The sequence below is a fragment of the Balearica regulorum genome, chromosome 18 (genome assembly GCF_011004875.1).
Source record: "Balearica regulorum gibbericeps isolate bBalReg1 chromosome 18, bBalReg1.pri, whole genome shotgun sequence".
NCBI lineage: Eukaryota > Metazoa > Chordata > Aves > Gruiformes > Gruidae > Balearica > Balearica regulorum.
Genome location: NC_046201.1, coordinates 7,101,159 through 7,128,354, shown reverse-complemented (window position 1 = coordinate 7,128,354; position 27,196 = coordinate 7,101,159). Strand labels below are relative to the sequence as shown.

Here is a 27,196-nt window from a genome sequence, read left to right as displayed (position 1 = left end):
ATAATGTTAGATACCTGTGGTCCTGCTGAGTTATTTGCCATTCTAAAAAATTCCCTAATGCTGTTTTCTCCACATCTTCTATCTTAATAGGAGGCAGAACTGGGCAAGAACAGGACTAACATAGCTTTTGTGTTTACTTGCCCCCACAGAGTCATTAGTCGAGCCCAAGGACTGAAGCTGGTGGTGGAGACTCTCATGTCATCCCTGAAGCCCATTGGGAACATCGTGGTCATTTGCTGTGCCTTTTTCATAATCTTTGGGATCCTGGGAGTTCAGGTGAGTCCCCTGTAAGCCTCTCAGCACCTAACCTGAAAGCGTAACGAGCCCCACATGGCCCCACGTCTGGGTATCCATACCGATGGGCACACTATAAGCCTTTCTGAAACCAAACCAATGGGCTGGTTGGCCTTCTTGGGGAGCGCTCCTTGTTCCTAGTGAGGATGAAGCAGATTTCCCATTACTGGTCAGCCATTAAAACCTCATTAACAATTACAACTTAGCAACAGTGGCCCAGCAACACGCATCCTTAGCCGTAGCTGAAGGAGCAATGGTTAGAGCCAGTCAGTGGGGTTGGTTTTGCCTCTCTCTGGTTCCACCGAGGTCCTCTGCCCAGCTCTAGAAATGTGTGTTGGTTTCAAATCCGTAACTTTGCCAAAGTTAACAGCCTGGAGTGACTCAGACCCAAGGGCTTACGTAGCTCTCGGTCCTCACCCCAGCAGCACAAGCGCAGCCTTTCTAGCGCTCTTGAGACACGTTTATTCCTGACTTGCAAACCTTGGCTGTGTGTCACTTGACACGTTGAACTTTCTTGAAGCTTCCCTGTTGCATGCAGTGGTACAAAAGCCAACGCGGTGACCCCCTCAAAGGCACAGAATGGCCTTTCTTCACCCTTTCTTCACCACAAAGACTTCTGCTCTGCCTGCAGCAGGACATGAATGAAGATATTTCTCCACTTTCTTTCCCTGGCCACACCACAGAAGGGTCAGGCCTGAGGCATGACGTGCACCACCAGAAAAACTCTGCTCAGGGAAACTATTAAATCCCATTCCTGTTCCATCTGGGAGATAACGTGGGGACATCTCCCCTCCACCTTTCTTCTAGGTATAAACCAATGGGGAAATAGAAACTCTCAAAGCTGAAATTGTTGGTTTGTAAACTCCAGAGAGACCTTGACCTGGAGATTCATTCAGATTCTGACAGTTTGTATAACTGAAAGCTTGCAGAAATAGAGATTTCTGAGTCTGCTTCCTGCCAGCTCTGCTGGCAATATTCTCGGTCCCAGGAGTGCAGGAACCCGGGGGAAAAGTGGCAGAGTTTCCAATGCGATTGGTTTCTCATTACCTGAGAAGAAGAGATTGTTTCATATAAATATTCTGACATAACACTTATTTCTTTCTGAAGTTTATCTGATCTGTCACAGCCAGCTTTGGAAAGCAGCTTTGTTGGGCTTTGTTTTGGAAAGGTGTCTTATGTAATATTTTATACTAATATACTGTTTAAATAATAAATACAGCATTGAAAATAAACAGAGAAGAAAATCATGCCATCCATAACCATCTCAGCAGCTAGATCGGCTTAGCATTACACTACAACAACATCCATCCATTATACTAAACAGATTCATAAAACTAAGCATATCCCGTAAAACAATATAAAACTCAGACATGGGAAAATTTATGCCAAACAACAAAACTTGGAGTATGCTCTTTGAATTTCCTCCCTGCTAATTGTGATTGCTTTCCCTAGTGACTTGCAGTCTTACGTTAAATTGTCATGACTATTGATGTGCTTAAGTGGTAGATACGAGCAAGACTGATCCTGTACTCAGGATGCAAAATTCTCAGTTAATATTTATGTCCAATTAGGTGTAAGATGAGGGCCATAGCTATTTTCTATAAAAAGATGATCTTTCAAATTTACAGTTGGTTTTCCCATGTAACTATAAACTGGGGATCAAACTAGAGGTTTTTAATGCTATTAAAATCCAGACATCCAGGTTTCTAACAGTATTTTTTCTTAGCGAGACTGTTTTTATTGTAGAGCTTGTCCACAGATGAATAGTCATTATAATAAGACACAAGAAATTGATTGATAAAACAAGTACAGTAGGAATCACTGGGTCTTTCCACTTTCAGAAGCACTAAAATCTGAAGCACTGACAGGGATCAGCATTTTTGCAAATTGGGCTTTGTATTTCCAAACCCCGTTAGTAGCTGTGTTACTGCTCCCATCTGAGTGGCATCACAGTCCAGCTCCTGGAGAAGTTATATTTGTAGATGGTAAATTAAAAACAGTTGTTTACCTTCCTGCTTAATTAAAACTTTTCTCTGTGAAGGCTATATCTCCCTAGTCTGCCTTACCCATGGATAGTGTTTCTCCATGGAAAGATCAGGGAATACTTCTCTTCTTACATCCAGAAGTTTTATGAGTGCGTTGAATGGTGATTAATTTTGCATGCCTGGAGAACATACTTCTGCTGTTGATTTCTGAAGGAAACCCATGGAGTAATGCGTGGGTTTATCTTGTTCGCTATTATTTCTACTGATATTTGTGTAGAATAACAGATCAAAAATCGTCAGCGTCTTTTCTCTGTATACCCAGGTGGTGTTTTAAGGAGCCTGGAGAGCAGGTTGCCATTTTCCCCAAAAACAGTAATGTCAATAGCTTCTGTCAGCAAATAAAACCAGATTTGTTGGATGTCTCCCGGGCTCTGATACCATCCATCCTGTGAGCATCAATCACCCTGTCTGAAGCAGTAATCATCCCCTGCCACTCTCTGTTCTCTGCACGGGAAGCACCAGGTCTAGAATTAAGCGCGTGGAGGCTCATGTTCCTCGTGCAGGTGTAAATCAGGAGCTGACTCCCCAGGAGTTGCGTTTCTCCTGGCTTACACCAAAGGAAATAATCTCGGGATCAGGTGCCCAGCACCAGTTGGGCTTGACTCCTCAAGCTTGGCACAAGGAATAATTTCGGAGACCCCTGCACGGACTGCAGAGCCTAATGACGGCTGGAGAGCAGCATTTGGGATCAGAGAGGGGAGCTGGACTGACAGCAGTCTGGATTCAGCGAGAGCCCAAAGTCACTGGCAGCGGCCCAGCTCCTCTCTGACGTGTCCCCTGGTGACCTGTAAGAGCAGAGCTTAGTCCATCGCTGTGCCTCTTCAGTGCCACCTTTTCTCTCCTGACAGAGGGCCCCCGGTACATTTAATTTGTCGGCGGCTCTTGAAACCAGCATCATTAACTCGGCTGGAGTTGCCGGAGTCATCCCAGGTGTGGCAAGAGGCCATTAGCTGGTCTGGGCTATTAGCCAGGGCTGCGCTTGAGCTGGCGGCCCAGAAGCAAAGGCCTTTAGGCCAGTCTCAGATCACTGAACCAGACAATCTAATGCACGAGGTGGGTGTCCTAAACGATGTGAAATCATCCATTTGCTCATTAGGTGCAGATTATACAGGCTGCTCGCACTTAATAACCAGCACGAACGAGGCCATTTCCCATAACTTCCCTGGTTGGTGTGGGCTGCGCAGGATATCCCGGGAGAAATGCCCATCATCGGCAGAGAAATCCTGCGGACCGAACCCTTACCTTTCCTCTCTTCTTTGCATGTTTTGCAGCTTTTCAAAGGCAAGTTTTTTGTCTGCCAGGGGGAGGACACCAGAAACATCACAAATAAATCGGATTGTACAGAAGCAAGCTACAAATGGGTCCGGCACAAGTATAATTTTGATAATCTCGGCCAGGTATTAATGGAATGGTAATCTGCTTCTTTGCTCCTTTACTTCCTTGACTTAAAAACCTGTGCATTATTATCCCAGGGGATTTTCTTACAGGGCACTACCAGCCGCAGTAAATATTCAGTTCACATACACAGCATTCTCTCTCGGTAAATCCCAAAGGTAGTGTTTCCAAGCAGGCATACACTTCTTTTCAGAACAGAACAAGCACATGTGGCTTCGTGGAGTACTTAATTGCTTCACTGCTACATAACAAACCAAATACATCTTGCAGAAGGGCTTGTCTAATAGAGCTGGACACTTTCAACCATCTCGGCAACACAGTCTTATTTTAGCAGCATGGTAAGGACTAATTAGTTGGGAGCAGTAGAGACCTGGAGGGTGGAAATGAAGCTGCTTTTGTCTTTGGCTTTGTGGTTTCTGAATTAGCGCTTATTGCTGAACCAGGCGCTGCCATTGATAGGTTTTTGCTGCCAGGAGAAACCTTGGGCACCAAAGTGTCCCATTATCAGACAGGTAATGATAATCCCCAGACGGGAAAGGGCAAAGAGGAGTAAAATGTTACAGGTAAAAAAGCGTTAGCGCCACTATGTCTAACTTTTTTTCCATGTATTTCTAGGCCCTGATGTCTCTTTTTGTTCTGGCCTCCAAGGACGGGTGGGTGGATATCATGTACGATGGCTTAGATGCCGTGGGAGTTGACCAGCAGGTACGTGCTCTAGCAAAGCTGTAAGAAGTGACTTGTCAAAGGTCACACATTTCTGCTCTTGTTTTGCAAAGTGCTGTTGGCTTCCACAGTCAAATGGGGTTATGGGTTTGATGCAGCCCACGATGCGGTTGGCTTTCTGGGCTGTGAGCACGCATTGCCGGGTCATGCTGAAGAAGGAATCTTCTTTCAGGAAGAGCAGAGCATGCAGAGCTGCCTCAAAGGGGCCCCCATGGGTTTGTGGATGTGGCACCTGCATCAATTTGCTCCCTTTTTTTTTGAGGTTCAGTTGACATTCGCCTTCCTCCACTTTGCAGCCAGTCATGAACTACAACCCGTGGATGCTCCTCTACTTCATCTCCTTCCTGCTGATCGTGGCCTTCTTTGTCCTCAACATGTTTGTGGGGGTGGTGGTGGAGAATTTCCACAAGTGTCGGCAGCACCAGGAAGAGGAAGAAGCCAAGAGGCGGGAGGAGAAGAGGCTTCGCCGGCTGGAGAAAAAGAGAAGGAGTAAGGAGAAACAGATGGCTGGTCGGTAGTCTTTCCACATCTTTCTGAGTCCTGCTTGACCTTCCACACGATCCCCTCCTCCCTCCCCTCCCTGCCTCGCGTCTGGTGATCATTCTTCTCCCAAAAGCATGTCCAGCTATAAAATTTGCATGAAGGAAATAGTGTCGTTTTAGGCTGAGCAAGGAGCCATGGAAGCCTTTTTAATGGCTGCATGATTTGCAATGACCTTTCCATTGGAGGTTATTTAAATTAAAATATAATAATAATCAGACCTGGAGCTTCTTGGATAGCAGAGCTCAGTGTTACACAAATAGTGACAACTGCAAAGATCAGCAGTGCCGAATGGCACCATAAATCTTCTGAGTCATGAGCACTGTTGCTGATAACTGGATTCACTATTTGGTTTATTACAGCCTTGTAATGCCACAGTGATGTTACCTGTCCCATTTATCAAGCAGGTTTATTTATTGGCGCAGTAGCACCACTGCTATTCAAGAGTGTAATAAAATAATGGAGCCATCTCATTCTAGTAATGCTTAAAAACTCCTTAGAGAAACATATCAATGGATTTGCTTGAGAAATACAGATTAGAAAAAAAAAAAAGCAGTCAAGAGTAACTAACTAGGCAAAATAGCAGTGATGCAAATTGAACCAAACTCCAAGCTGGATGTGCAAGCTCGCAGCCCTGCCTAGAGAAGGCTTTACAAGTGAAAGGAGACTAGACCTCTGTTCTGTCAAAAGTCTCCAAACTGACATTTGTCCTTTGTCCTTTTTTTTCTTTTAATTTGGTTGAATAAGTAAGAAATCAGTCAGCCCGAGGCCATGGGTCGGAGGTACTCTTCTTGCATGCTCTCTCTTCTGACTGAAGTTTCTCCGTTGCCCTTTGTGTCCATGGCCTCGCTCTTTCCCTCCCTGGCCAGTCCGCCTGCTGCTCTCTCCGTGTCCCCTTTCTCATCTCTTCTCTATCTTTGACAGACTTCAGTACTGTTTAAGAGGCTGTCTGATCAGGCACTTGTTCCGAAAGCTGGTAATATTAAGTCTGTTTTGGTTTTTTTAATACTCTAAGAGGTGTTTAATAGCTGTGACAGGCTTAATCGTGCAATCCCGTACCACAACGGTGTCTCAGCCTCTCTCAGTTCAGCACTCACCCCGCACTTTCCTTTGGTCGTGTCTTTAAGTCCCATGAGCTTCACAGGTTTTGTAACCAATAGGATGTATCACACCAGCCTCTGGACATCAAACTTTGGTTTATGGCGAGAGCCTGGCTTCCTCGATGGTCAGTGGAAAGATGGAGGCTTCCCTCAGGAGCAGTGGAGGACACGTTAGACTGTTCTCAGTTAAGTGGGAAACAGGTGGAAAAAGAATTTTTTTGTTTTTCACGTCAAGGAATTGCCCTTTTGGTCAGTCCAGTTTCCCAAACACAGTTTCAGGCTGATGAGTTAGAAAACGTTTTTAAAGGCTGGATGGAAAGATCCCCATTTAAAGTTGCAGTTTCGGAAAGCAGACATTTCTGTAGAAGAAAAATAGATGTTTAGTTATTATTAATGACCTTATGTATAATGCTAGAGGAACTAGATAAAGAAAAGACGTAAGTCTGGGCAATTTCCCAGCGGGAAGGAATCACAAACCATCCTTGGAGATGTAGTTATTCATTCAGTCCTATGAAATGCCTAATTAAAGAGGCAATAAACAGCTATTTTACTGAGGATCAAATATTGCTGAGTATTCAATTGCCATAAAAACCTTTCAAGAGCAAAGTATGAAGCCCTCCAAATCGCTTCAGAACAGTTTTCCCAATTTGAGTTCAGTGAAACGTTGGTTTTAATTGACCGTGTCAAGCTTTGCCCTCGGAGACAACAGATGTCAGTGCTCAGCTTCATTCTGCATGATGGGAACTTGCAGATGATACCATGACTAGGGCTTTGATCATGCCAGCAAATGCACGGGGATTGCTTTCAGCCAGGTTTCCTGAGTGTCCCCTCCTGCCCAAACCAGCCTATGGATGTCAGATGTAGACGGACGTAGACATCTAACTGGTTGCACAGTCATTTTTGATCATAGATTCTTCAAATGCATTTACCCAATTGGACATTTGAACATCAGATGAGCATGCGAGATGCCAGCTCGGTGAGATGTAGGCAGATGCAGGAGTGGTGTAGGGGCGCTGGCCCAGCAGGATATGTACAAAGTCCATCCTTCAGAAGTGTCTTCTCCTTCATCGTTGTCAAGCAAGGAGGTTCTCAGGGATCTCTTGGGCTTCCACCTGTGTACGTGGGAGAAGCACAAGAGTCCTTCCTTTTTTGCAACGAGCCTGTGTACCTGAGCCCACCCCCCACAAGGCACAAGGAAAGCATCCCACAAGGAAACATTCCCGGTAGATGCAACGGAGAGCATGAGAGCCGTAGGGACGTCTGAAGGGGAAGGGAAGTCTTGCCGTGTGTCCTGCCGGGTGATTAATGCCGTTTCGTTCTTTTAGATCTAATGCTGGATGATGTATTAATGGAGAGCTCAGCCAGTGCAGTGCAAGGTACTGGGAAGTCGGCACGTCTCGTCCCACTTGAATGGCAGTGCTGTGTCACTAACGGCTGGCCACCGCTGCTGTGAGGCATCCCACTAAACCGTGTGTGTGGTGCAAAGCTCGTTTGCTTACTTCATGGCACACGCATATCATTCTGAACCGCGGGTCTGCCGACCTGGCTCAGGACTGACACTTGCAAACCCTTGATTTACCCCTTTATCATGTTGTGGTTTTCAGTTGTTTTTTTTCTGGTTTTCATTAAGACACTGTCAGACTTTTCATGGCTTTTTTTTTTTTTTTTTTTTTTTGGTTTTTCTTAGACAATAATGACTGGACTGTGAAATGGGTCCTTTATTGTTTACTCTAGCTTTCCAACCACCAACTTAGGAGTCTCCGAATAATTTGCAGGAGTGTCTCTGGAAGGCAGGCAGTCTCGCTTAGGGAGGTTATTTCATTACTTCTCCAGCCCTTGCTCATTGCTCCATGAATGCTGTGTTTCAGGGAGGCACAGTATTTTTTCAGCAGGGTAAAATTCAGTGTAGTGCAGAGCCTCAGTGCGTTAACGGAAAGATCAACCCCACGCCAACCCTCAGCGTGGACGTGGGGTTTATCCCTTGTGCTACCAAACTGTTACGTTCTTCGTATTGACTGAGAATTGCTCAATCTGTGAGATGTCTTGTAAAAGAAAAGAAATAAAGATGCCACCTCAAAGCCTTTCCAGGTCCTGGAGGGGATGGACCAGCTGGGCTGAACCAGCTGGGGGTTTGACCTGGGCACCCCGACAGGGCTCGCTCACGTCTCCCTTTCCCGTCCCCCCTCACCAGGACGATGCTCAGGGCTGCAAATCTGTCCCTTGCTCTTTTTATTTTTAGAAGAAGCTTTGATCTGGCAAACATTTTGTTTCATTCATAACTTAAGAACATTAGCCTGAATAATGAAAGAGGTGCCAACATAGAAACAAATATAGCTGTAATTTTTGACAAAAATAATATGCTAGGAAAATTGTGCCATTAAAACTCTCACCTGTGAACAAGCTCTCAGTGCTCGAGATGGGAGCAGGGCTCCATCCATCTCTCACATTGCAGGGAGTTTTGATTAAATAAAAATGGCAAGGTGAGGGCTATCGCCTTTCGCTGCGGAGGATAACTCGAGGAGACCGAGGTTCCTACCTTATATTTCTAAGGCCTCGTTGGAAGTTATCACAACATGCTTTAATAAATCCTGAATCTCCTTCCATGGCCATTCCTGGTATTTTTATTTCTTTGCCTTCATTCTTGCTTTTCTTGGTAGGCCTCCTGTCCTCTCCTGTGAAACAGGGGCAGCACAAGGCAGGTGTTGTCACTGGGTTTGGGGCTCTATTTATTTTTTCTTCTTTTTATTTGGTTGTGATTCCTTTTCTGGTCCTACAGAGCTACATCAAGGCTGGTTTGTTTTATTTTATTTTATATTTTTAAGGCATTGAACTCATTCCAAACCCCTCCGTTGTCCTGCGCAGGCTCAGAAAAAGTCTCTTAGAGTTTGCCTTTAAAAAGTGTGCGATTGTCAGCTCTGTGCTTTGTGTTTCCTTTTGTTGTCTTTCCTTTGGATCCAGTGGCAGTGAAAGTGCCACGCTGCTCTTCAGGCACCGGCGTGAGGGAATAGAAAGATTTTTGTTTCTGAACCTGACTGTGGGGGATGTGAGGGAATCGGTCCCGGGCGCTGTAGACGAACCTCCTGTGGTTCAATGAGAAATCTGGAGTTGTGACCCCAAAGCTTCCACACATCTCTGCACTTACAGAGGGCTTCTTTCTCTTTGTGAAGATAAGATGGAATATTGTGTGTGTGTGTGTGCTGCTGCCTGGTGCTTAGTGAGATATTATAATTTTGTTTTTTCCTTTTTTTTTTTTTTGAGTCTACATTCTATCACAACTGGAATCAGTGGAAATAATTTATCATTTTCCATTTTGCTTTTTTTTTTTTTAAACAAATCCATTCAGTACAATAAAAGCCAAGTAAAACACTGTGTTTAAATAAAAAAGTTCCTTCAGTGCAAACTACTTTTTAACCTAATAATATTCTTGATACAGTTTGTAAATCCAGCTGCGTCACGGGCTCATTGCTCACTGGTTTGCTGCTGTCCTCCAGATATACTCAGACCTGCAAAGTAGTTAATTCCCTTATTATAGGAGAAGGAAGAAGCTAGAGGAGACAGTAATGGAATTGTCCCACTCTCGTGAATTCCAATTTCCCGTGCCCACGCACGTCCGGCTCGAAAGCCACCTCGGGGAAAGTGGCAATTTCTCTCTTGACAGGGCTATATTCGGAGGCAGCCGCTCTTCGGAGATATTTCGGAGCTGCATGCCCAGCGTGATTCTCCCCAAGACAACGCAGTTAATGGGAAGAGAGTGGCCCCGGCTCCATCTCCTGCGGTGCCGACAGAGACCGGCCGAGCCCTGGGACCCGCTGGGAGCTGGCAGTGGCATTGCCCAGCCAAACCCAAGGTTGCCTCCAGCGCTGCTTTGCTGGCCACTGTGCCCTTTCGCAGGTCTCGTCCTAGAGCGCTCAGGGGTTTAACGCCCCGGACCCGGGCTGTGATTGCTGAAGTGCACCTGGCCTGAGAGATGTTAGAGTGGGATGAGGAATGGGAAATGTTTATACTGCAACAGCAATGGTGATTGCCTTTCCAAATGGGCAGGAGAGGAGGGCGATGAGTTTGGGTACCCCAGGACGCTGCTGGGGCTGCCGTGCTCTGCCCCCCAGCCCTTGTCAAAGGGATCAATTATAACCCTGCAGGATGATGCCAAGCAGAGTACAGAATGTCTGTTTGGGAAACAACTGGAGTTGAGAGCCCATAAAAATGATAAGCTAAAGCCAAGTGCCCGACACCCGCTCCCCTTGCTGGCACGGTCCCCGTAGACCACCATCGCCCAGGATGAGCAGGCAGGTGGGACTCTCCCAAACCAGCTGCAAAATCTCCTTCCTACCCGGGTCAGGAGGAGATTGCTTGGGATCCACTGTCTGAGCTGATTTTCTCCATCGTAGCGATACCTCAGTTTGAGCCACTTCTCCCTCTGGCCCCGGTGAAGCAGCTTGATTTACACCCTGGTTACCAGCCCGATGCCGCGTAGTGGGCTTTTGCTGTATTTCCCCATCTTCTCACATTCTCATTCTGCCAATTCTTTTGTTCATTTGCTCTCCTCCTCTTTTCTTTAACACCATGTGTGCCGGGAAGCCAAATTAACCTTTCTAGTAATAACCAAGACTAACCCAGAGCTCTTGTTGTTCTTGACACAGTGTATTGTAACAGTACAGTAATGTGGTGTTGTGTTAGTTGTGAAGTTCACCACCTGGAGTTTAACAGATGTCTGTATTTCCCAAGATGTTGGTATTGTTTAGATCTTTACTGCAATAATGAGAAATGATACTGTGTGACAGGGGGCACGGACTTTGCACTTGGATAATTACACACGAGCAACACCCAACTTCTCTGCGGACCTGTGCAGGTTGGATTAAATAAATGGTATTTATATAATAGCAAGAAAGTGGTTTATCTGTTCAGAAAGTTCCCTGCCCACCTAGACACAGTATTTATCTGCAGTCCTTGGACAGCATGCTAGCTTGTGTGTGGTTCATCTCGCGGTAGTATCTGCATTGCACTAACTTGCATGGCTGGCATGCGGCGACCGGTGAAGCGAGTGGTGGCACGATTCATAAACAGGGTTGACAAATCCCCTCTTAACAACGTTAACGGGGAAGAACGAAGCGTTTGCTAACGGTAATTCTCTGAGGCTGTGAGAGCAGCATCCAGAGATGTTTGGCTGTGGAAACCTGGGGGCACGTGCTGGGAAAGGTGGAAAGGAGCTTTGGCGTTTGGGAGAGGGGGGGATGCGAAGGGGGAGAAGCCTTTGCAGATAGACGAACAATTAGCAACCCTGCTTATAAGGCCGTGCACTGGCTAATCCAGGTGCAGGAGCCCTGCACAGGAGACATTTTACAACCTCTCTCTAAATCCTCTCTCTGTTCTAACGGCGTCGGTGCTATTCTGTAGGATTTGGAATTACCTGTCAATCAAAGCTAAGAAAAATTTGAGTGCCAGTGTAATTATTCATACGTAAATCCACCGCAAGAAAAGGCAGAAACATTGACGTTTTTCTTTCTGAATGTGAATTATACGTAAATGTAGAAGAAGTAAGTGATCCAATTACGATGGTGTTTCTTTCTGAGGTGATAAGTTGGTTCATAAAAATAGGTCCTATTCCTAACCTAATTGTATTCAAACATTTTAGTTAATTTGTTACTCATAATTTAGCATAATGCGATCGAGATATCTTGACTTTATGGAGATTTATGCAGATTCTGAGATATCTGACAAAGTCTTATGCGTGAGTCAGCAGCTACCAGTCTGCTTCTTTGTAAGCACTCAATAGATTCGGCATGAAAATTCATTTTATAGACCTTTTCATCGATATCGTGCTTTAGCACTCAGGTACAGATCACCTAAAGTGCACTGCAGATCAGAAAGTGAATATTAACACTGCCTTTCATTTGATGACACTGAAGCAGAATTTTGGGCATTCCAAACCCCTACAGAATAAAACTGCCAAGTGATTTGTCTCTCTGGTCCCTGGGCTGTAAGGGAAAGGTCTGTCTCTATGGAAAAACCCCAAAACTTCTCTGATTTTTCAGGATCCTGTTATGAAGCTATTAAATCTATGGGTTTGATCGCAATGTCATTGGCTATTGACAAAGCGAATTCTATTTCCAGGCAAAATTTAATCTTCTAAAATTAGTTTTCCCTGAGGGCAACCCAAACCTGTGCTTCGTGGCTTTGTTCTGCCCAACTTTTTGCTTGGAGTAATGTATCAAACTGTACGTTTGCTCAGCAGCACTAAATATCAAGCCATGTAATTCTTAGAGCTCAATAATTTTCATAACCAGTTGATCATCTAATTATGAGAGTAATATTATACTCTGACATATTCAAGACAGTCCTTTCCACTTCAATCTGCATTATAATGCCTCCTTGAAAATTGTACTGAATTATATACTCAGCCTTGGCATTTCCTCATTAGAGATTAGGTGAGTAAATGAGTTTATCTCCAGGAACATTCGGGGTCTAAAGAGCATGTGTCATCCCCGAGGCAGCCGAACACGGGAATGAGTTGAACAGTGAAATCTGTACTTTGATAATCTTGTCTAAACGGAGGATCATTATTTTCTAATCGCTAAGGCTGACTGATCAGTTTTCCTTGGTATTTTTATGGACCATTTTTCAGGGCTCTGACAGCCAAAGTGTTGAATTTTGTTCTCTCTACAGTTTATTGCAAAGAACATAATATGACTGAATTACTTCTCTTTCAAAGACCACCGCTAACTCAACGGCCTGTATTTTTAAGCAATTATTAGTAAAATCTGTCCCTAACATCTGACCATTAATTGGGCTTTTGGATGCTTTGGGGACTTTTAAGATCTTTTAATATCAGTAACAACAAAAATTGTTGCTTTAATTTAAATTTAATTTAAATTTCCCTACAGGGAAAACATTCTTTAGCAGCACAATGGTCGCAGCTCACCTCATCCCTGGTGCCATAAGGCTGAGTATAGCGCATGTCCCACTGAAGATGTTTAATGGCTGTAAGATGACGGGAGCCCTGCTGTGTATTACAAATGGTAACACGCCAGCAAGAAAAAAGGGGAAAGAAAAAAAAAAAAGACAGCATGTTGCTGTAATCAGTCTAGAATTTATCCTCTTTGGAGTTGGAAAGTGAGGGTGCATTGACTTCAGAAAGACGCAGAGAAATGACTTGACGTGCCTCTCCGCTCTCCTCCTCCTCCTCCCCGCTGCAGAAGCACAGTGTAAGCCCTACTATTCGGATTACTCCCGCTTCCGCCTCCTGATCCACCAGATGTGCACCAGCCACTACCTGGATTTGTTCATCACCGGAGTGATCGGCCTCAACGTGATCACAATGGCCATGGAGCACTACCAGCAGCCGAAGGTATTGGGACAGAGAGGGGGAAGAGCAGGGGGGGACACGCTCGGTGGCGATGGAATGTGCTGATGAGCAGAGTTGAGGCCAGGTTTGCTGTTAGACCTCAGGCCCCCATTCACCTTGCCTGACCTGTCCCTTTGTCCCATGGAGCGTGTACCCATCCTTCATCCGGCTTCCAGCTCAAACCATGGCTTTCGGTACCTGGATCCCATTGCACCTCTTCCTTCTCATCAAGTGCAAGCAAACTGCTTTGAAAATGAGGATGGGAGCATGTTTGTTTGGTTTGCTAGGTGAGATCGCCATTGAAATCTTCCATTTGACTTAGGATTTCCACCAAAAAAAAAAAAAAAAGGAGAAAAAGGAAAAAGAATAGTAGAATTTGTGAAATGTTTCTTTTTGCAAAGTTTCTCCTAAATCCTCAATGTCCCATAGGGCCCAGTTTTCACAGGCACTGGATTCTGTGCTGGTCCTTAAAATACATTTTAATATATTAGTGCGCTAAGTTCCTGGGTCTTCGTCATATTCAGAAAATAAAAACAGCCCGTCCTGGGATGTCAAGTCTCTTGTGCATAAGAATGAAATGGAAATAGCTGTCTTTGCCATATAACTTGTACTTATTTTTATTAGCCACTTTCAGAATGAATAAATATAACATACAATAGGAGGAAATATTCTTTAAGACTAGACAGGACTTGAATACTTAATGTAAAAAAAAAAAACCCAAACAACTAAGACGTGCAAGCGAGGGGAAAAATATCCTCCAGGCTATCATAAAGAAGCCAAAAAGTGAAAGGGCACAGGCCCAATTTATTTTTTCTGTTCAGATCACCTTTAAATACCCTGGAAGGCTCATTGCATGATTCAGTTATTTGGTGATGAAAAAGGTTGTTGGCTAAGGAGCCAGTATTGGAATCGCTCTAGGGTGTGCGTCTTACCGCAGTCGCTTTGCAGCTACATTTTCTCTTGTATTATAAAAATGTTGGGCAGGCTTTTGTTTTTAATTTTCTTTAGGAAAATAACATTTTGTCTCTAAGCCTCTGGTATGCAGCATCTGGGTAATAACTCTAAGCTCGAGCTGTGCTGAGATGACAGCACGCTTAGAGCCGTGCACGTGCTTGAGAGCCTTGCTGAATCAGGGCCTCAGAATCACTCTGGTCGAGTAACTGATGGCTGGGCTCCTGCAGATATTTAAAAGGCTAGATGTACCAGAGAGCCTCATATCTAATCTAACGATTGCTTGGCGTGTTGGTGCTGAAAGGGCTTGGTGGTGGGATGCCCTGGGATGCCCAGGGACGAGATCCCAGCCACAGATGCTGCGGCTGCCCGTAGAGAGCAGGGGCTGCCGTGTGCCTGGAGGTGGTTTGAGCAAAGAGCGGCTGGGCAAAATCTGCTTTTGCCAAATAAATATGCTCGTTTGCTGGCAGAGCTCGTGTTCCTCTGCAGCATGACAGGGCAGCTCGTTCAGAGCCATGGCTTCCTTTGGTGGCTGGGCTCGAGGGGTTTTCATCCATGGATGCTTGGAGCTAGACTGTAGCATGAAGGCAGAGAGCGTGGCTTAAATCCCTTCTACTATGATTTCTCCCGCACGAGGATTAGCAAATCTTGGTTTTGGTCTGAGAGTGCTCTCTTGCCGCCTCCCACGATCCCTGACAGTGCCCTGGACACAGTCATTACCGTCCCATTTGATGCACGTTACCTAAGAGGCCGTGCAGATGCTGCTACCACAGCACTCCTTCACGAGCAGGACTTTTGGGATGAAATCACCTGTGACCTGGCTTAATGCCTGACTGTACAAGAGTTGTCCCAGCCAGGAGACACCTGTAGTTAATGGCCAGGCTGTGACACCTGGAGAGGAAAGGGTGGGCAGAGGAAAAACCAAGGCACTTGCTCCTGCTGGCATGCCATCCCTCTCTTCTGCTCCTTGCCAGAAGCTCAAGGTGAGGAGCGAATGATGAGCTGTCACAAAGAAGTCATTTGGCCAGCGCTCGCACGGTCCTGGCAAGCCCACAGCTCTTGCAGCACTGCACAAATGAGCAAGCGGGATCAAATTCAGCTTTCTGCCAAAAGCACGAGGGGTTTTGCGCTGCTGACACCTGCAAACGCAGCAGCTCTCACCGCTCACCCGAGCAATCCCAGCCGGGGCTGCGTTACTGCCGCGGGGCTGAGCTGTGCCTCGGGTTTGTGTCAGCCCCCTCCTGGGAATTGTATCAGCTGGGTTGGGGCCAGGCAGAAGTGCAGTCTGTGCACTTGCTGAAGTACTGGGGCTTTTTCTGGGGACATTTGTCATCGGAGAGAGCCCACGGTTGGAGCCTGTTGCCTGTAATTTGGAAATGGGTTAACTGGTGAAGGAAGAGCAGCGCAGGTTTGTGGGCAGCAAAGCTCCTCAGCAGCATCTAACCCCGGTCCTGTGTCCACATCCCAGGTTCTTGATGAAGCCCTGAAGATTTGCAATTACATTTTCACCGTTATCTTTGTCCTGGAGTCTGTTTTCAAGCTTATCGCCTTTGGGTTTCGTCGCTTCTTCCAAGACAGGTAACAAAAGCTCCATCTTGGCCACGGGGGCAGCAGCATGTTTCTGGAGACGGTTGCCCAAATTCAGTGTCCTGGACCCTGATGCTCTTCCCGGTGATGTCAGTCTGACACGTGTGAATGCTTTTTGGTGTGACTGACTGAAGCGTGGGTAGGTGGATGCTTGGGATGTGAGTTGGAGAAAGGATCGTGCTGGCCAAGGGGTGTGATTGCACCACTTTGGCCCCTGGGGGTGGACAAAATAGGAGCAAGTCTCACACCGAGCGGCTGGTTCTCTTCTCACACCAGCTGCGTGTCCAAGTAATCAAGAGGACCTGCTGAAGTGACAAAATCTATGCCAAGAGAGAGAATCTGGTCCTGAGTGGAAATGAAAGAGAAAAGGGACCTCTTTTTATGCAGATGCCGAGCAGCAGATGACATTGCTTCTTTTTCTAGATTTTCACTCTTTTACCTCACAAATACAGATTTTACGTCCTTGGTGAATCTTTCTCCTCCCACGTTTGCCTCCTTCAATGTTAATGCCGAGAGTGCTGGCACTGCACAGGACCTAACACAAGCCCTTCAGCAGCCAGGGGATGGTTCCACACGTCATCTCCCCATGTTTTGGGTGTCCGTGCTGGGATTACGCCTCTGACCTGGCACAAACCCTTGGGGTCGTTCCTTTGCCCAGCAAGGACTAGACACGGGGTCTGGTTCTTTCTAGGGCAGGTCTCATGCTGAGGTTCACAAGTGTTGTGTCTAGAAGTGGCCGAACCGATACCACAGTGTCTCCCCTGAGGTCTGCAGCCTCTGGGTAGAAAACTGCCCAGCTTTTGTTTCTGTTTCCCCTCAGTCGAGAATATCTCCGGAATTGGCTGATTTTCTAACGAGATGCATTAGTTATAATGATTTCATAACATAACTGCTTTTGTATAATACCCTCAGAAAAATGCTGCGGATTCATTTGAGTGCTAGAACCATTGAAATGACTGGAATTTGTGTGAAACAAGCTGCCTCCCCTTGCCAGCTTCTTAGTAGACGTTAAACTTCATTTCATGTTGTCTCCAGATGGAACCAATTAGATCTGGCAATCGTGCTGCTGTCTATCATGGGCATCACTTTGGAAGAGATCGAGGTGAACGCTTCGCTACCAATTAACCCCACTATTATCCGAATCATGAGGGTTCTCAGGATTGCTCGAGGTGAGACGAATAAAGCAGGATTGGCTTGTGGTCGAGGTGCAGGGTCCCCTCCGGGGGAGAGTTAATCATTGGGAAACAGTTCTGGGGCACATCCCCATCACAATGTGCTTAGTTCTGGCATCAACAGGCTGTAAACAAATAAAAGAACAATGGGGGAAAATACTTGCGAGGAGCCAAAAAGCTGAGCCAACTGACCGTGTGTTTCTATCTTCAGAGGACTTGAAGGCTGAGAGCTTAGAAATAAAGGGGAGAGAGTTGTGGCTGCAACTCACAGAGATGTACCTGGAATAAAGATGCCAGTCAAATCAAAGTCATCTCTAACGGGGATTAGAGAACACAAGCTTGAGTACAGTGGTTTTAAAAGACAAGCATCTAATAAATTTAATTTCCCATGGGACTTTACATCTCACCACTTGGTGACAAAGCATGCCTCGTCACTCTGCATCCATCTGTCCCCTCAGACTTGTAACAACACGTACCCGAGCTGGGAAGCCAGCTTCTTCAGGGCCTGATTTTTCAGAACAGGGAGGTCTCAGGGCCAAATGATGAAGACGTAAAATGTGAGTGCTCAGGCCCTTAAAAAAGTACTCCCAGGCTCTCCTGAAGGGCAACGTTGTGCTCTGAGGCATAATTGTTGTGATTGCAGCTCTCATCTAAGCAAAGAAGGAATTGGAGGAGAAATGAAATGCTGCTGTGTCTCAAGGGGGAAAAAAAAGTGTTTTCCCCATGCATTGGATCCCTTTCAGAATTAAAAATACATGTGGTTTCCAATTGGAAATGCAACCTTCTGGAAGAGATGTGTAAATCAGCTCTTCGGTGAATCATGTGTGATAGTGGGTAGCCTATGGAAGTGGGAAAGTAGCCCCAGGGCTGGGAAAGTAATTGCTCACGATAACCAGAGGAAGGAGGAGATGGGTCCAACACAGATAAAGTGGGGAAAGGAACAGCCAGGCAGGACAATGACACTTTCTCCAAGTCTCAGGATAGGCGATGCTGCTGTTCACGGAAATTTAATAGTATCCAAGCAACCAGGAGCGATGTAAAAAGGCCAGGGACCGTAGCGGGTAGTGGAGAACACTTGACATGATTTCACATTTCTCTTTCTATAATCTGTGGCTTCTGGGAGAGGGACTGAGTTTGTGGCTCCGTGCTAACGCTGCCGTTACCATATTACGAACGTGTTTTCCGCAGTGTTGAAGTTGCTGAAGATGGCTGTAGGGATGAGAGCCCTGTTGGACACCGTGATGCAAGCGCTGCCGCAGGTAACCCACTGCCATATCAAACCAGATCTCCTCTGGCCCAGAGCTAATTTCCTATTGCAGAGGAATGCTAATCATTTTATCTTTGCTGTCATTAGAGAATCACATTTCCCTTCCGAAGCACAGTCTGAGATACAGTCCTCACATTGAGGTCATTTTTCCCCTGAAGCAATTTAAGTTTTGGATTAAAGAATACAGCAAGAAACAGGTCTGGAACAAAAAAATCAATGAATGTTCTTTTTTTGTGTTTTTTTTCCCCCATTTCTTTTTCTCTTTCCAGGTGGGGAATCTGGGTCTTCTCTTCATGTTGTTGTTTTTCATATTTGCAGCTCTTGGGGTGGAGCTCTTTGGAGACCTCGGTGAGTCTTCCCGTGCCGGTGGAAGGGGTGGGAGCGGTGCACGAGCGGGGATCTCACGGCTATGCTTGGTCCCGCAGAATGTGACGACACGCACCCCTGCGAGGGGCTGGGACGGCACGCCACCTTCAGAAACTTTGGGATGGCCTTCCTGACTCTCTTCCGAGTATCCACGGGAGACAACTGGAACGGGATAATGAAGGTAAGAGACCCATGGAAAATGAGTATTGCCTATAATTGCTTAATTAGAAGCTCTCTGCTCTGCTCCAGGCTGGTAGCAATGCCCAGCCAGGATGCTCACGTACCGCAGCGATCTGGTCTCTTCGTTCGTGCATTGGGCGAAGTCTCTAATGTTTCTCTTCCCTCCTCCCAGCAATGTGATGTCTATGGTTGCCAGCTCCTGGCATACTCCATGTATTCCCTTTTTTACCCAGAGAGCGCAACTTAAAAAGAAGGGAAAAAAATAAAGAGACTCATCTCTCAAGCAGCACAAGTTCAGCTCAGTAACATGCATTGGTTTTATTTTTTTTCCTTAAAAGCCTTGTTGATAATACTTTGGTGAGGTTTTTTTCTGGGAAAACCCAGATTTCTTAGAGAGAGTCTCTCTTAGGGGATAGCCATAAAGGCATGCTGTTGCAAAGAAATCTGGTCTGTGAATACACAGGGCGCTGTCTAGTCCGAAAGAATCACTGCTCTGTCCGTTCGTAGCCCATGGTGAGTGTTAGGTGGCCAAACTTAATGACAGGGTGTGAACTTGAGGAAAGAGTGTCTGCAAGCCCAGCTGCTGTGGGATAGCTGATGGGTTGTAGCTGAACCCTGCTTTGCCCTGGATCCATCTGCCACACTCTTGTGTATTTGGTACAACAGCCTTGCCTTTAGGAGCAGCAGGGTGTCGATGTCCGTCGTCACACACCCCCAGGACGATTTCCTCTGAGCCTGCTGGTGGTGACTAACACAGAAAATGTAAGATTTTACTGGCAAGTATTTTGCCATTCTAGATGTGAAGATTGCCCAGTCTTCTCAGTTTTCTTAATGAAAGGAGAACCCATTGCAGCCAGATGACCAGACAGCAGACCGAGGTCCATGCTGGAACCTCTTGACATCCCTCCATCATTTCCCCCCTGTTTCCAGGACACGCTGCGAGACTGTGACCAGGAGTCCACCTGCTACAACACTGTCATTTCACCCATCTACTTCGTCTCCTTCGTGCTCACGGCCCAGTTTGTTCTGGTGAACGTGGTGATCGCCGTGCTCATGAAGCACTTGGAGGAGAGCAACAAGGAGGCTAAGGAAGAGGCAGAGCTCGAAGCAGAACTGGAGATGGAAATGAAGACAATCACCCCTGGCCAACACAGCCCCTCGGACATCTTTGCGTGGACAGGCAGTGTCGGTGGAGAGAGACCCGACAGCCCCCGAGGATGTACCAATCCCATGCAAATCAAGGTGGATTCTCAGCTCTCATTAGTTTACCCTACGGTGAGAGTCTCAGTTGGAGGGTGAAGGGGGCTTGACCTGCATATTTGCTAGGGCAAGACATGCACGAGTTGGTAATGAAGGAGCGGGTGTACCGTACGTCCAGGGCTTGTATTCCTCGCTGTCTGCTGACTGTTGCGTGGTCTGGGGACTGATGCTCCAGGGAAGAGACCCTAGGCAGGTCTCCAGACCACCTTGACGCATCTGTTCGGAGGTAGAGAGCTTTGCAATTTGTTCTGGAGATGTGCCCGAGCCACCCTGTTCAGAGCTAGCCCCAAATTTGCTCTAATCCAGAGTTTGGGCCAGGTCCTTTGTGATAGCAAAATCCTGAGAATAATGTGTTTGCTTTTCTAATGCAGACCATGAACCGCAGCATAAGAGAGGAATAAAACTTGGCTAATCTTTGCTTAAGTATTAAATTTGTTTTATGTAACCTCAATTTAAAATCCATCCCCACAATCAAGCTTGTAAGAAAAGATTCTTTTAGCAATGGAATGATCCAGAGGGGACTCAAACCTGAGCTCACCAGCGCTGGTGGCAAAACTCCCACCAGCAGGAGCAGCGCCGGAGCGGGGCTCTAGTGTGGTACCTGCTACGAGCTGCACCAAGTCTCTCTAAAGCACAGTTTCTGGATGAAGGCTCAGTTTGAGGAGTGAGAGGTGAGGTCAAGACCCAGACAGGTCCTTTGGGAGCGAACTGAACTGGAATTATACAAGGAATACGGTCCAGCCTTTTTTTAGTCTTAGCTGATTGCAAATTGGGTTAAACTCTACACAGACCTCATTAGCTTCTATTACATCATGATTTCACAACAGCATATCTTGGCCTCTGCCTGGGGTGGACTAATGAGTATTCTAATGCATGAAAAACTCATTTATGATCTTTAGTCCAAGGGTGAAAAAGAGTAATCCCTGCTTAAGCTTTGTTTCAGTTCCTAAGCTACTGGAAATTTCTGGTGCCATTAGGAGTCACTGCTGTCTGAGATGGAGTCCAAAGCTGCTCTTTGGCACAGGAAAAAGGAGTTCAGGGCAATATGGGGAAATCCAGACTCATTATGTCATCTAGGAAGAAACAACATGTCCCAACTGTTGTTGTACATGTTAAGCAGAGTACTGGCAAACTGTGCTCAGCGCTGTTGTCCTGCATCCGTCCTCACGCTGGAAAAAAAAAAGAAATTGCAAGACGAATCAGTGAGAAGGAGTCCCACAGCTCTTCAATCTCTTAAACCTGTCCTCTCTGAAGGTGGCTTGGGAAAGGGCTTATTCTAATTATAATCTCCAGAGTGTGTTTCTTGCTCTTTCACTCAAACAGAGGCCTCAAAAACCTCTGGGAGATTTTATTCCGACTGTTTATTCTCCCAGCCAAAATCTTCAGGAAAAATCTGACGCTTGAGCACGATAGCAGAGGAATACAATTCCCAGGACACGACCCTGCAAGGACATGTGGTCAGCATGCTCTTTTGCTTGCCTTTGCCCCAGGATTTTTGCACTGTGTGCTGTTTGACTGTAATGACGGTCCTCATTTCATTGTACGTAGTAGGCATTCCCTACGTGAAAGGTGCAATCCTGAAATCGCTCCCATGCTGCCTGCGAAAGCCAGACCCTGCTCTGTATAACCTCCCGTTGTCTGTGCTGTGGCCAGCTGGTTTGAAGTTGGCCAGGACAACTGACGCACCTCAACCCATGTCTGGCACATGAATTAGTGACCTGACGTGTGTCCGTCCTGGGCATCTGCAGCTTTCATGGACAAGATGCTCAGCTTCTCTGCAAGTCAGGTTATTTTAATTTATGTGTACCCTGGATATGGATTTAGGTGTCAAATATTAGGTCTTCCTGCTCAGAATTGTGGACAGCAGGTATAGAAGCCTTAGAGCGGTGGTGTCCTGTAGAAGTTCACAGCACCAAGTATCAAGATGCTGCTGTTGACCATTAGACCACTCAGATCCCAAAAGTAACCAGCCGTGATGCTGAGAGCGAGAATTGTCCCCGAGGAGGGCCCTGAGCGGGAGCCGCCGCGGTCCTGGGGCAGCCAGCGTCGGCCCCGTCTCTAGGAATGTCTGAGAAAGCTGTCACTGCTCACCGTGATATTACTGCACTGTTCTCTCTCCTCTCCCGCCTCACCTCTCCTGTCCCGTTGTTTCTATTACTGCTCTTCTCCCTGAACGTTTCTGTCTTCCCCCCCACCTTTTTATTCTGGTTTTTTCCCCCTTTTGTTTGTTGGGTTTTACACACCATCTTTTTTTCTCTCTGTCTCTGTCCCTCGCTTTTTTCCTCTCTGTTTTTGGCTCGCTCTATCTTTCTGCATGCTATACACCACCCCTCCTAGGAAAGGCACTTGTTTGATACCATATCACTGCTGATCCAGGAATCTCTGGAAGGAGAGCTGAAGCTGATGGACAACCTGTCAGGCTCTGTGTGCCATCATTATGCCCTCCCAGCTCCCGAATATTACAACTCTGAGAACCAGGTTAATATTCCTAATTTCCTGCAAAGTCTCCATCCAAACTTGATTTGACTGAGACCTTTAATAGCGAGTTAAAGTTCTTTATGTAATGTAGTCACAGGGATTTTGAGGCATAAGTCATTTTGGCTTTTTCTGTGGGAGTTGAGATAATATCTCGGTTTATGATGTTGTGTATCAATGCAAGAGGAAAAGTGCAGGCTCTGAGTTTCCCTCTTCAACACATTAAGAAGTTTTTCATTGGGATTTACTGTTCACGAGCGTGGTAGGGAAAATGTGCAAAATCCCGGCTCCATCCTTCAGTGGGGTTCTTGTGTTTGGGTTCTTGCTCCTAGCCGGGGCTCCGTAGCAATGTGAGGACACGTCTGCAGAGCCTGGAGTACGGTATGAGGTGTTCCCAGAGCAGAGCCTGAGCTGGTGGGGATCAGAAAACGGTCTCTACATCTTGTGCCTACTTAGACTGCATGAAAATCCAGTTTCAAATTATTTTCCTAAAGAGGCTTCTTGCAAGTGGGTCATTGTAAACGAGATCCTCGTCTCTGATCTAAACTGAATTTGGAAGGCGAGGCAGCCCTTAATGATGTACTTAAGTAATCTGTACTCCAGTGCTTTCTCGAACTAGGGCTGTAATACTTGTTTAAAATTAGTTCATTTACTTCTTAGAATTAAAATACCTACTTTCTCAAGTGTGTTATTCTTTAGAGCAAATGTTTTCCCTAAATCACAGCAGTGGCCATAATAATAATTCAAGCATACCTATTTTTTCCTGCAGTTGGAATAGAGCAAATTCCATATTTCTTGATCTATTTTTTCCCCCCTTTCTGGCTAAAAATAGCAGAAGTTTTCTTGTTAAATCAGTGTGCTTATTTATGAGCTCACTGACACTCTAAATTATCCAACTCGGTGGTTCATTAGAGGAAAGGAACAAGCTTAGGTAAAATGAAATCCTACTGCAGATCTTTATATAGCGGGATGACATGTCTCCCTCTGATTGCTGCGTATCGCTTTCCAGATTGAGGTCTATTAAGCTATAGGAAGTGGTTGCCTCTAAGAATTGCGGGAGGAATAGAGACGGTAGCTTTGGCGGGGAAGGCAGAGGGGTCAGTATGAAACTCAGCAAGAGCGGGTTGGAAATTTTTTGTCACAACATTTTTCACCAGAAAGTGCTGCTGCAGCAAAAAAAAAAAAAAAAATTTGTTTTGACATTTTTATAATGAAAAAATATAGCATTCCAGTTTGCAATGGCTTTTTCTTTTAAAATTTACACTATTTTATTTCCCCCCCCCAATTAAAACGCGTATAAATCAGTTGAACATTTCCAACAAAATGTTTTGACGGCTTCAAACTCAATTTTGGGAGAGGGGGGGCTGAAGGGGGGTGTGATGTTTTGTTTACATTTTGGCTTTTCTGTTCACACCATTTGTCATGTTCTCAGGCAAGTCAGGAATTTAGAGCAGCGCTGGGACTTGCTGAAAGCAACCTGATTAATAGCAGCTCCCAGCAGAGCAGCTCCATCAGGCAGGAGCTGCTGGTGTCCACCACGCTCTAGCACAGCCTCTCGCTGCACGCGTGGGTCCCCGTCGGTGGGTCCCCGTCGGTGGGTCCCCGTCGGTGGGTCCCCGTCGGTGGGTCCCCGTCGGTGGGTCCCCGTCGGTGGGTCCCCGTCAGGGATCACAGTCCTTCTGCTGGCAGCCCTTGCAGTGATGCTTTTTTTGGGGAGCCTCGTATGAAATCAGGAGCTCCTCCAAAGCGTGTCTCATCCGTTGCCAGCGGATGACTGTGTTAGAGGAGATATCAAGCCCGTGGTTAGATGAGAGGAGCCTGACCCTCTTCCTTATCTCAGCTGAAGTTTTGAGCCTCTCGAGGTTCACTCATCACTGGGTTTATTTCACCCCACTGATGCCATTTCTAAGAGTGAGAAAATCCAGCCCTTTGACAGCTTATGCAACAGATCTGGGCCTCTGTGGTTTCTCTTGGAAGATATATTGCTGTTGAAAGACTTTTCAAGCCTAGAGGATAGGAAAAAAAAAAAAATGCACAGTGAGAAATGAAAAGGAAGCACCTGGGACTTGTCCAGACCAGGAGGCTCCTGCAAGCGTGAGCCAGGTCTGCAGGTCACCCGACGAAGAGCTCTCCCCAGCGCCGTGGGCACCAGCCTCAGACGCGTTCCCGGGATGGGAATTTGGGTAGGGCTGAGCCTGCGCTTCAGGGCAAACATCCCTCCTTGCCTGGCAGCAGGGATGCTGCTCTGGGGGAGATGCTGCACTCCCCTCCTTCCCCCTTTCTCTCCAAAACCTGGAGTGACGTTTCGCATTACTTATAAAAAGAGCTTTGTGTCTAGAGAGAGCGCTTCACCAATATTTTGATAAAAGATTTTTATCAGTTATTTGAATGCCTTCAGCAGGGATGTGCTTGTGCAAAGCGCATCGGTACAGCATCGGTGCGGCAGCGCAGCACCCGTTCCCAGCTCGGGTTTGCTGGGAGCCAGCGGCGGCTGTCGGGGCCGGGAGACACGGGCGTTCTTCTGCTAGGACAGTTATTGGTGCCTCCCCAGGCACGGGAGGCTCTTTAGCAGGGCAAAACCCGCCGAAGGCACCAGGAAGGCATTCGCTGACCGAAATCAAGCCTTAAGTTTCTCCCTGTCGCCGTTTAGCCATTGGGAAGTTAATTAGAGTCCCACCTGCCTCTTGGGGAGGGAGAGGTCCCCGTACCCTCCCCGGAGCGCAGGGAAAGGCACGCTCCGTACCCTGCCTGCAAAATTATTTTGGTGTTGGGGAATCTCTGCAGACTCGACCAGATTAGCTTAGAGGCCACAAGAATGGCGTGGTTATTGGGTAGGAACAGCTGCAGAGAAATTGGAAGATTCTGAAGCCTCTTATATTTGATCACAGCCAAGAGGATAAATATCTCTAATATGAAAATAATGTTACTTTTGCTTCTTCATCTAGACAGGAGAACAGCAAAATACAATGCTAGCATTAGTGTATGGTTTTAAACTCCCTCCCAGATCATTGGTAAGCATTTAAGTATGAATGTCCTGCTCTTTTTTTTTTTTTCATTTCTTTGTTATATTTCATTTCTTTAATGTTCTGTCCCCGATAACAATGTGCATGATGTAGCTTCTCCCACTGCAGGGATATTGCTTTAGTGTCTAGAAGTATTTAGATTATGATACTTTTTTTTTTTTTTTTCTTTTCCAAAAGATTTGTGTCCTGGTTTCTTATGCTTAATCATCTCTCCCTTTAGATCCCTCTAGCTGAGATGGAGGCTCTGTCTCTGACGTCAGATATTCTCTCTGAAAAGTCCTGGTCCTTAGCTCTGACGGATGACTCTTTTCCTGATGATACTAACACACACTTACTTAATGCTCTGGAAAGCAATGTACATACACTGGTCGCTGTATAGTCTGATGTTTACAGGGTTCGAAATACTGCTTCCACCGCTCTACGCCTGCCTAATGGCATTTGCACTTCAAGCCCATTTCCAAACAGCACCAACCTTTCCCCCGAACAGGACGATGTCCTTAATGCCATTAGGTCCTGGGTTTTACCGTTCTTGTCCACAAACTTGGCTCCTTGCGAGGAACAAGTATTTATTTCTATTTTTCCTTTGGCGTCTTGTGTAAAAACAATGTGTTTTCTACAAGTAAAATAAAGAGGAAAAAAAAAAAAAAGCAGCTTTGGAAAGCGTCAAGGTTGAAATTTCCTCCCCATCTGAAACAAATCAGTGATGCTGTGTGGAAGAGACGCCCGTGAGGTAATGACTCATGTATCCTCTGCTGAGGGGTCATCTACAACCCTTTGGTTTGTAATGGATTTTTGTCTTTATGAACACAGGCACCACAAGGCTTTTTGCATGATTGGTGCCAGACTGTTTATTTTACAAATATCAGATGGGGATCTCTCTCTGAGATGCTGCTTGTTTTGTGAATTCTTACTAGCAGTCATCCTGCTGAAATTAAAAAAAAAAAAAAGTTTGGACTATTTTGTGTCTTTTTGAATGAAATAGCCAGTATTTTGAACCCTGCCTTAACCATCTCCTCTTTGAAACATTAGACATTTTTAGCTGTGTAGCGGTCAAGTGCTTTTTTTCTGCTGTACAACAGACATAACTCCTTTTCCAACATTTTTTGGATCATTCTTATTTTCTTTGTTGTTGTTCATGTACCTGCGTTTGGATGTTTGTGTTGTTGATAAATTTTCTGCCATTCTAGTCGATTGTCATCCTAATTAGCACTTATTTGGGAAACACCTCTTAAACCGTGACAATATTTCCCATCATGCTTCATGGCATCGCATGCAAAAGATTTTGTAAACTACGTTTAACGTTTTGTATGGGACATTTTGTTTCAAAATTAGTTAGTCTGGAGAGCTGGACTGAAGAGAGAGCCCTTTTGGGTTTGAATTAGATTAGACAAACCTCTTTGACAGCGTAGCAAAGTCTCAGAGGTATAGCCAAGAGAGATGTTTTTCCTCAAAAAAAAAAAAAAGCAAACCCAGGTT

The 27,196-nt window shown here is 45.9% G+C and overlaps 1 protein-coding gene across 10 annotated transcripts in view; it reads left to right on the top strand.

Moving 5' to 3' along the window:
- Positions 1 to 27,196, top strand: part of CACNA1G (calcium voltage-gated channel subunit alpha1 G) — a 151,148-nt gene that overhangs the window by 110,748 nt on the left and 13,204 nt on the right. For 4 of the 10 annotated variants that reach the window (XM_075770364.1, XM_075770361.1, XM_075770357.1 and 1 more), the window contains 12 exons: positions 150 to 276; positions 3,611 to 3,736; positions 4,350 to 4,439; positions 4,754 to 4,946; positions 7,423 to 7,473; positions 13,291 to 13,442; positions 15,859 to 15,968; positions 17,013 to 17,146; positions 18,338 to 18,408; positions 18,686 to 18,764; positions 18,842 to 18,963; positions 19,893 to 20,237. In XM_075770364.1, the coding sequence (XP_075626479.1) occupies positions 150 to 276; positions 3,611 to 3,736; positions 4,350 to 4,439; positions 4,754 to 4,946; positions 7,423 to 7,473; positions 13,291 to 13,442; positions 15,859 to 15,968; positions 17,013 to 17,146; positions 18,338 to 18,408; positions 18,686 to 18,764; positions 18,842 to 18,963; positions 19,893 to 20,237 (1,600 nt within the window). Of the gene's footprint in view, positions 1 to 149; positions 277 to 3,610; positions 3,737 to 4,349; positions 4,440 to 4,753; positions 4,968 to 7,422; positions 7,474 to 13,290; positions 13,443 to 15,858; positions 15,969 to 17,012; positions 17,147 to 18,337; positions 18,409 to 18,685; positions 18,765 to 18,841; positions 18,964 to 19,892; positions 20,238 to 22,559; positions 22,701 to 27,196 lie in introns of all 10 variants that reach the window. The other 6 variants (XM_075770362.1, XM_075770359.1, XM_075770358.1 and 3 more) reach the window with 3 other exon arrangements.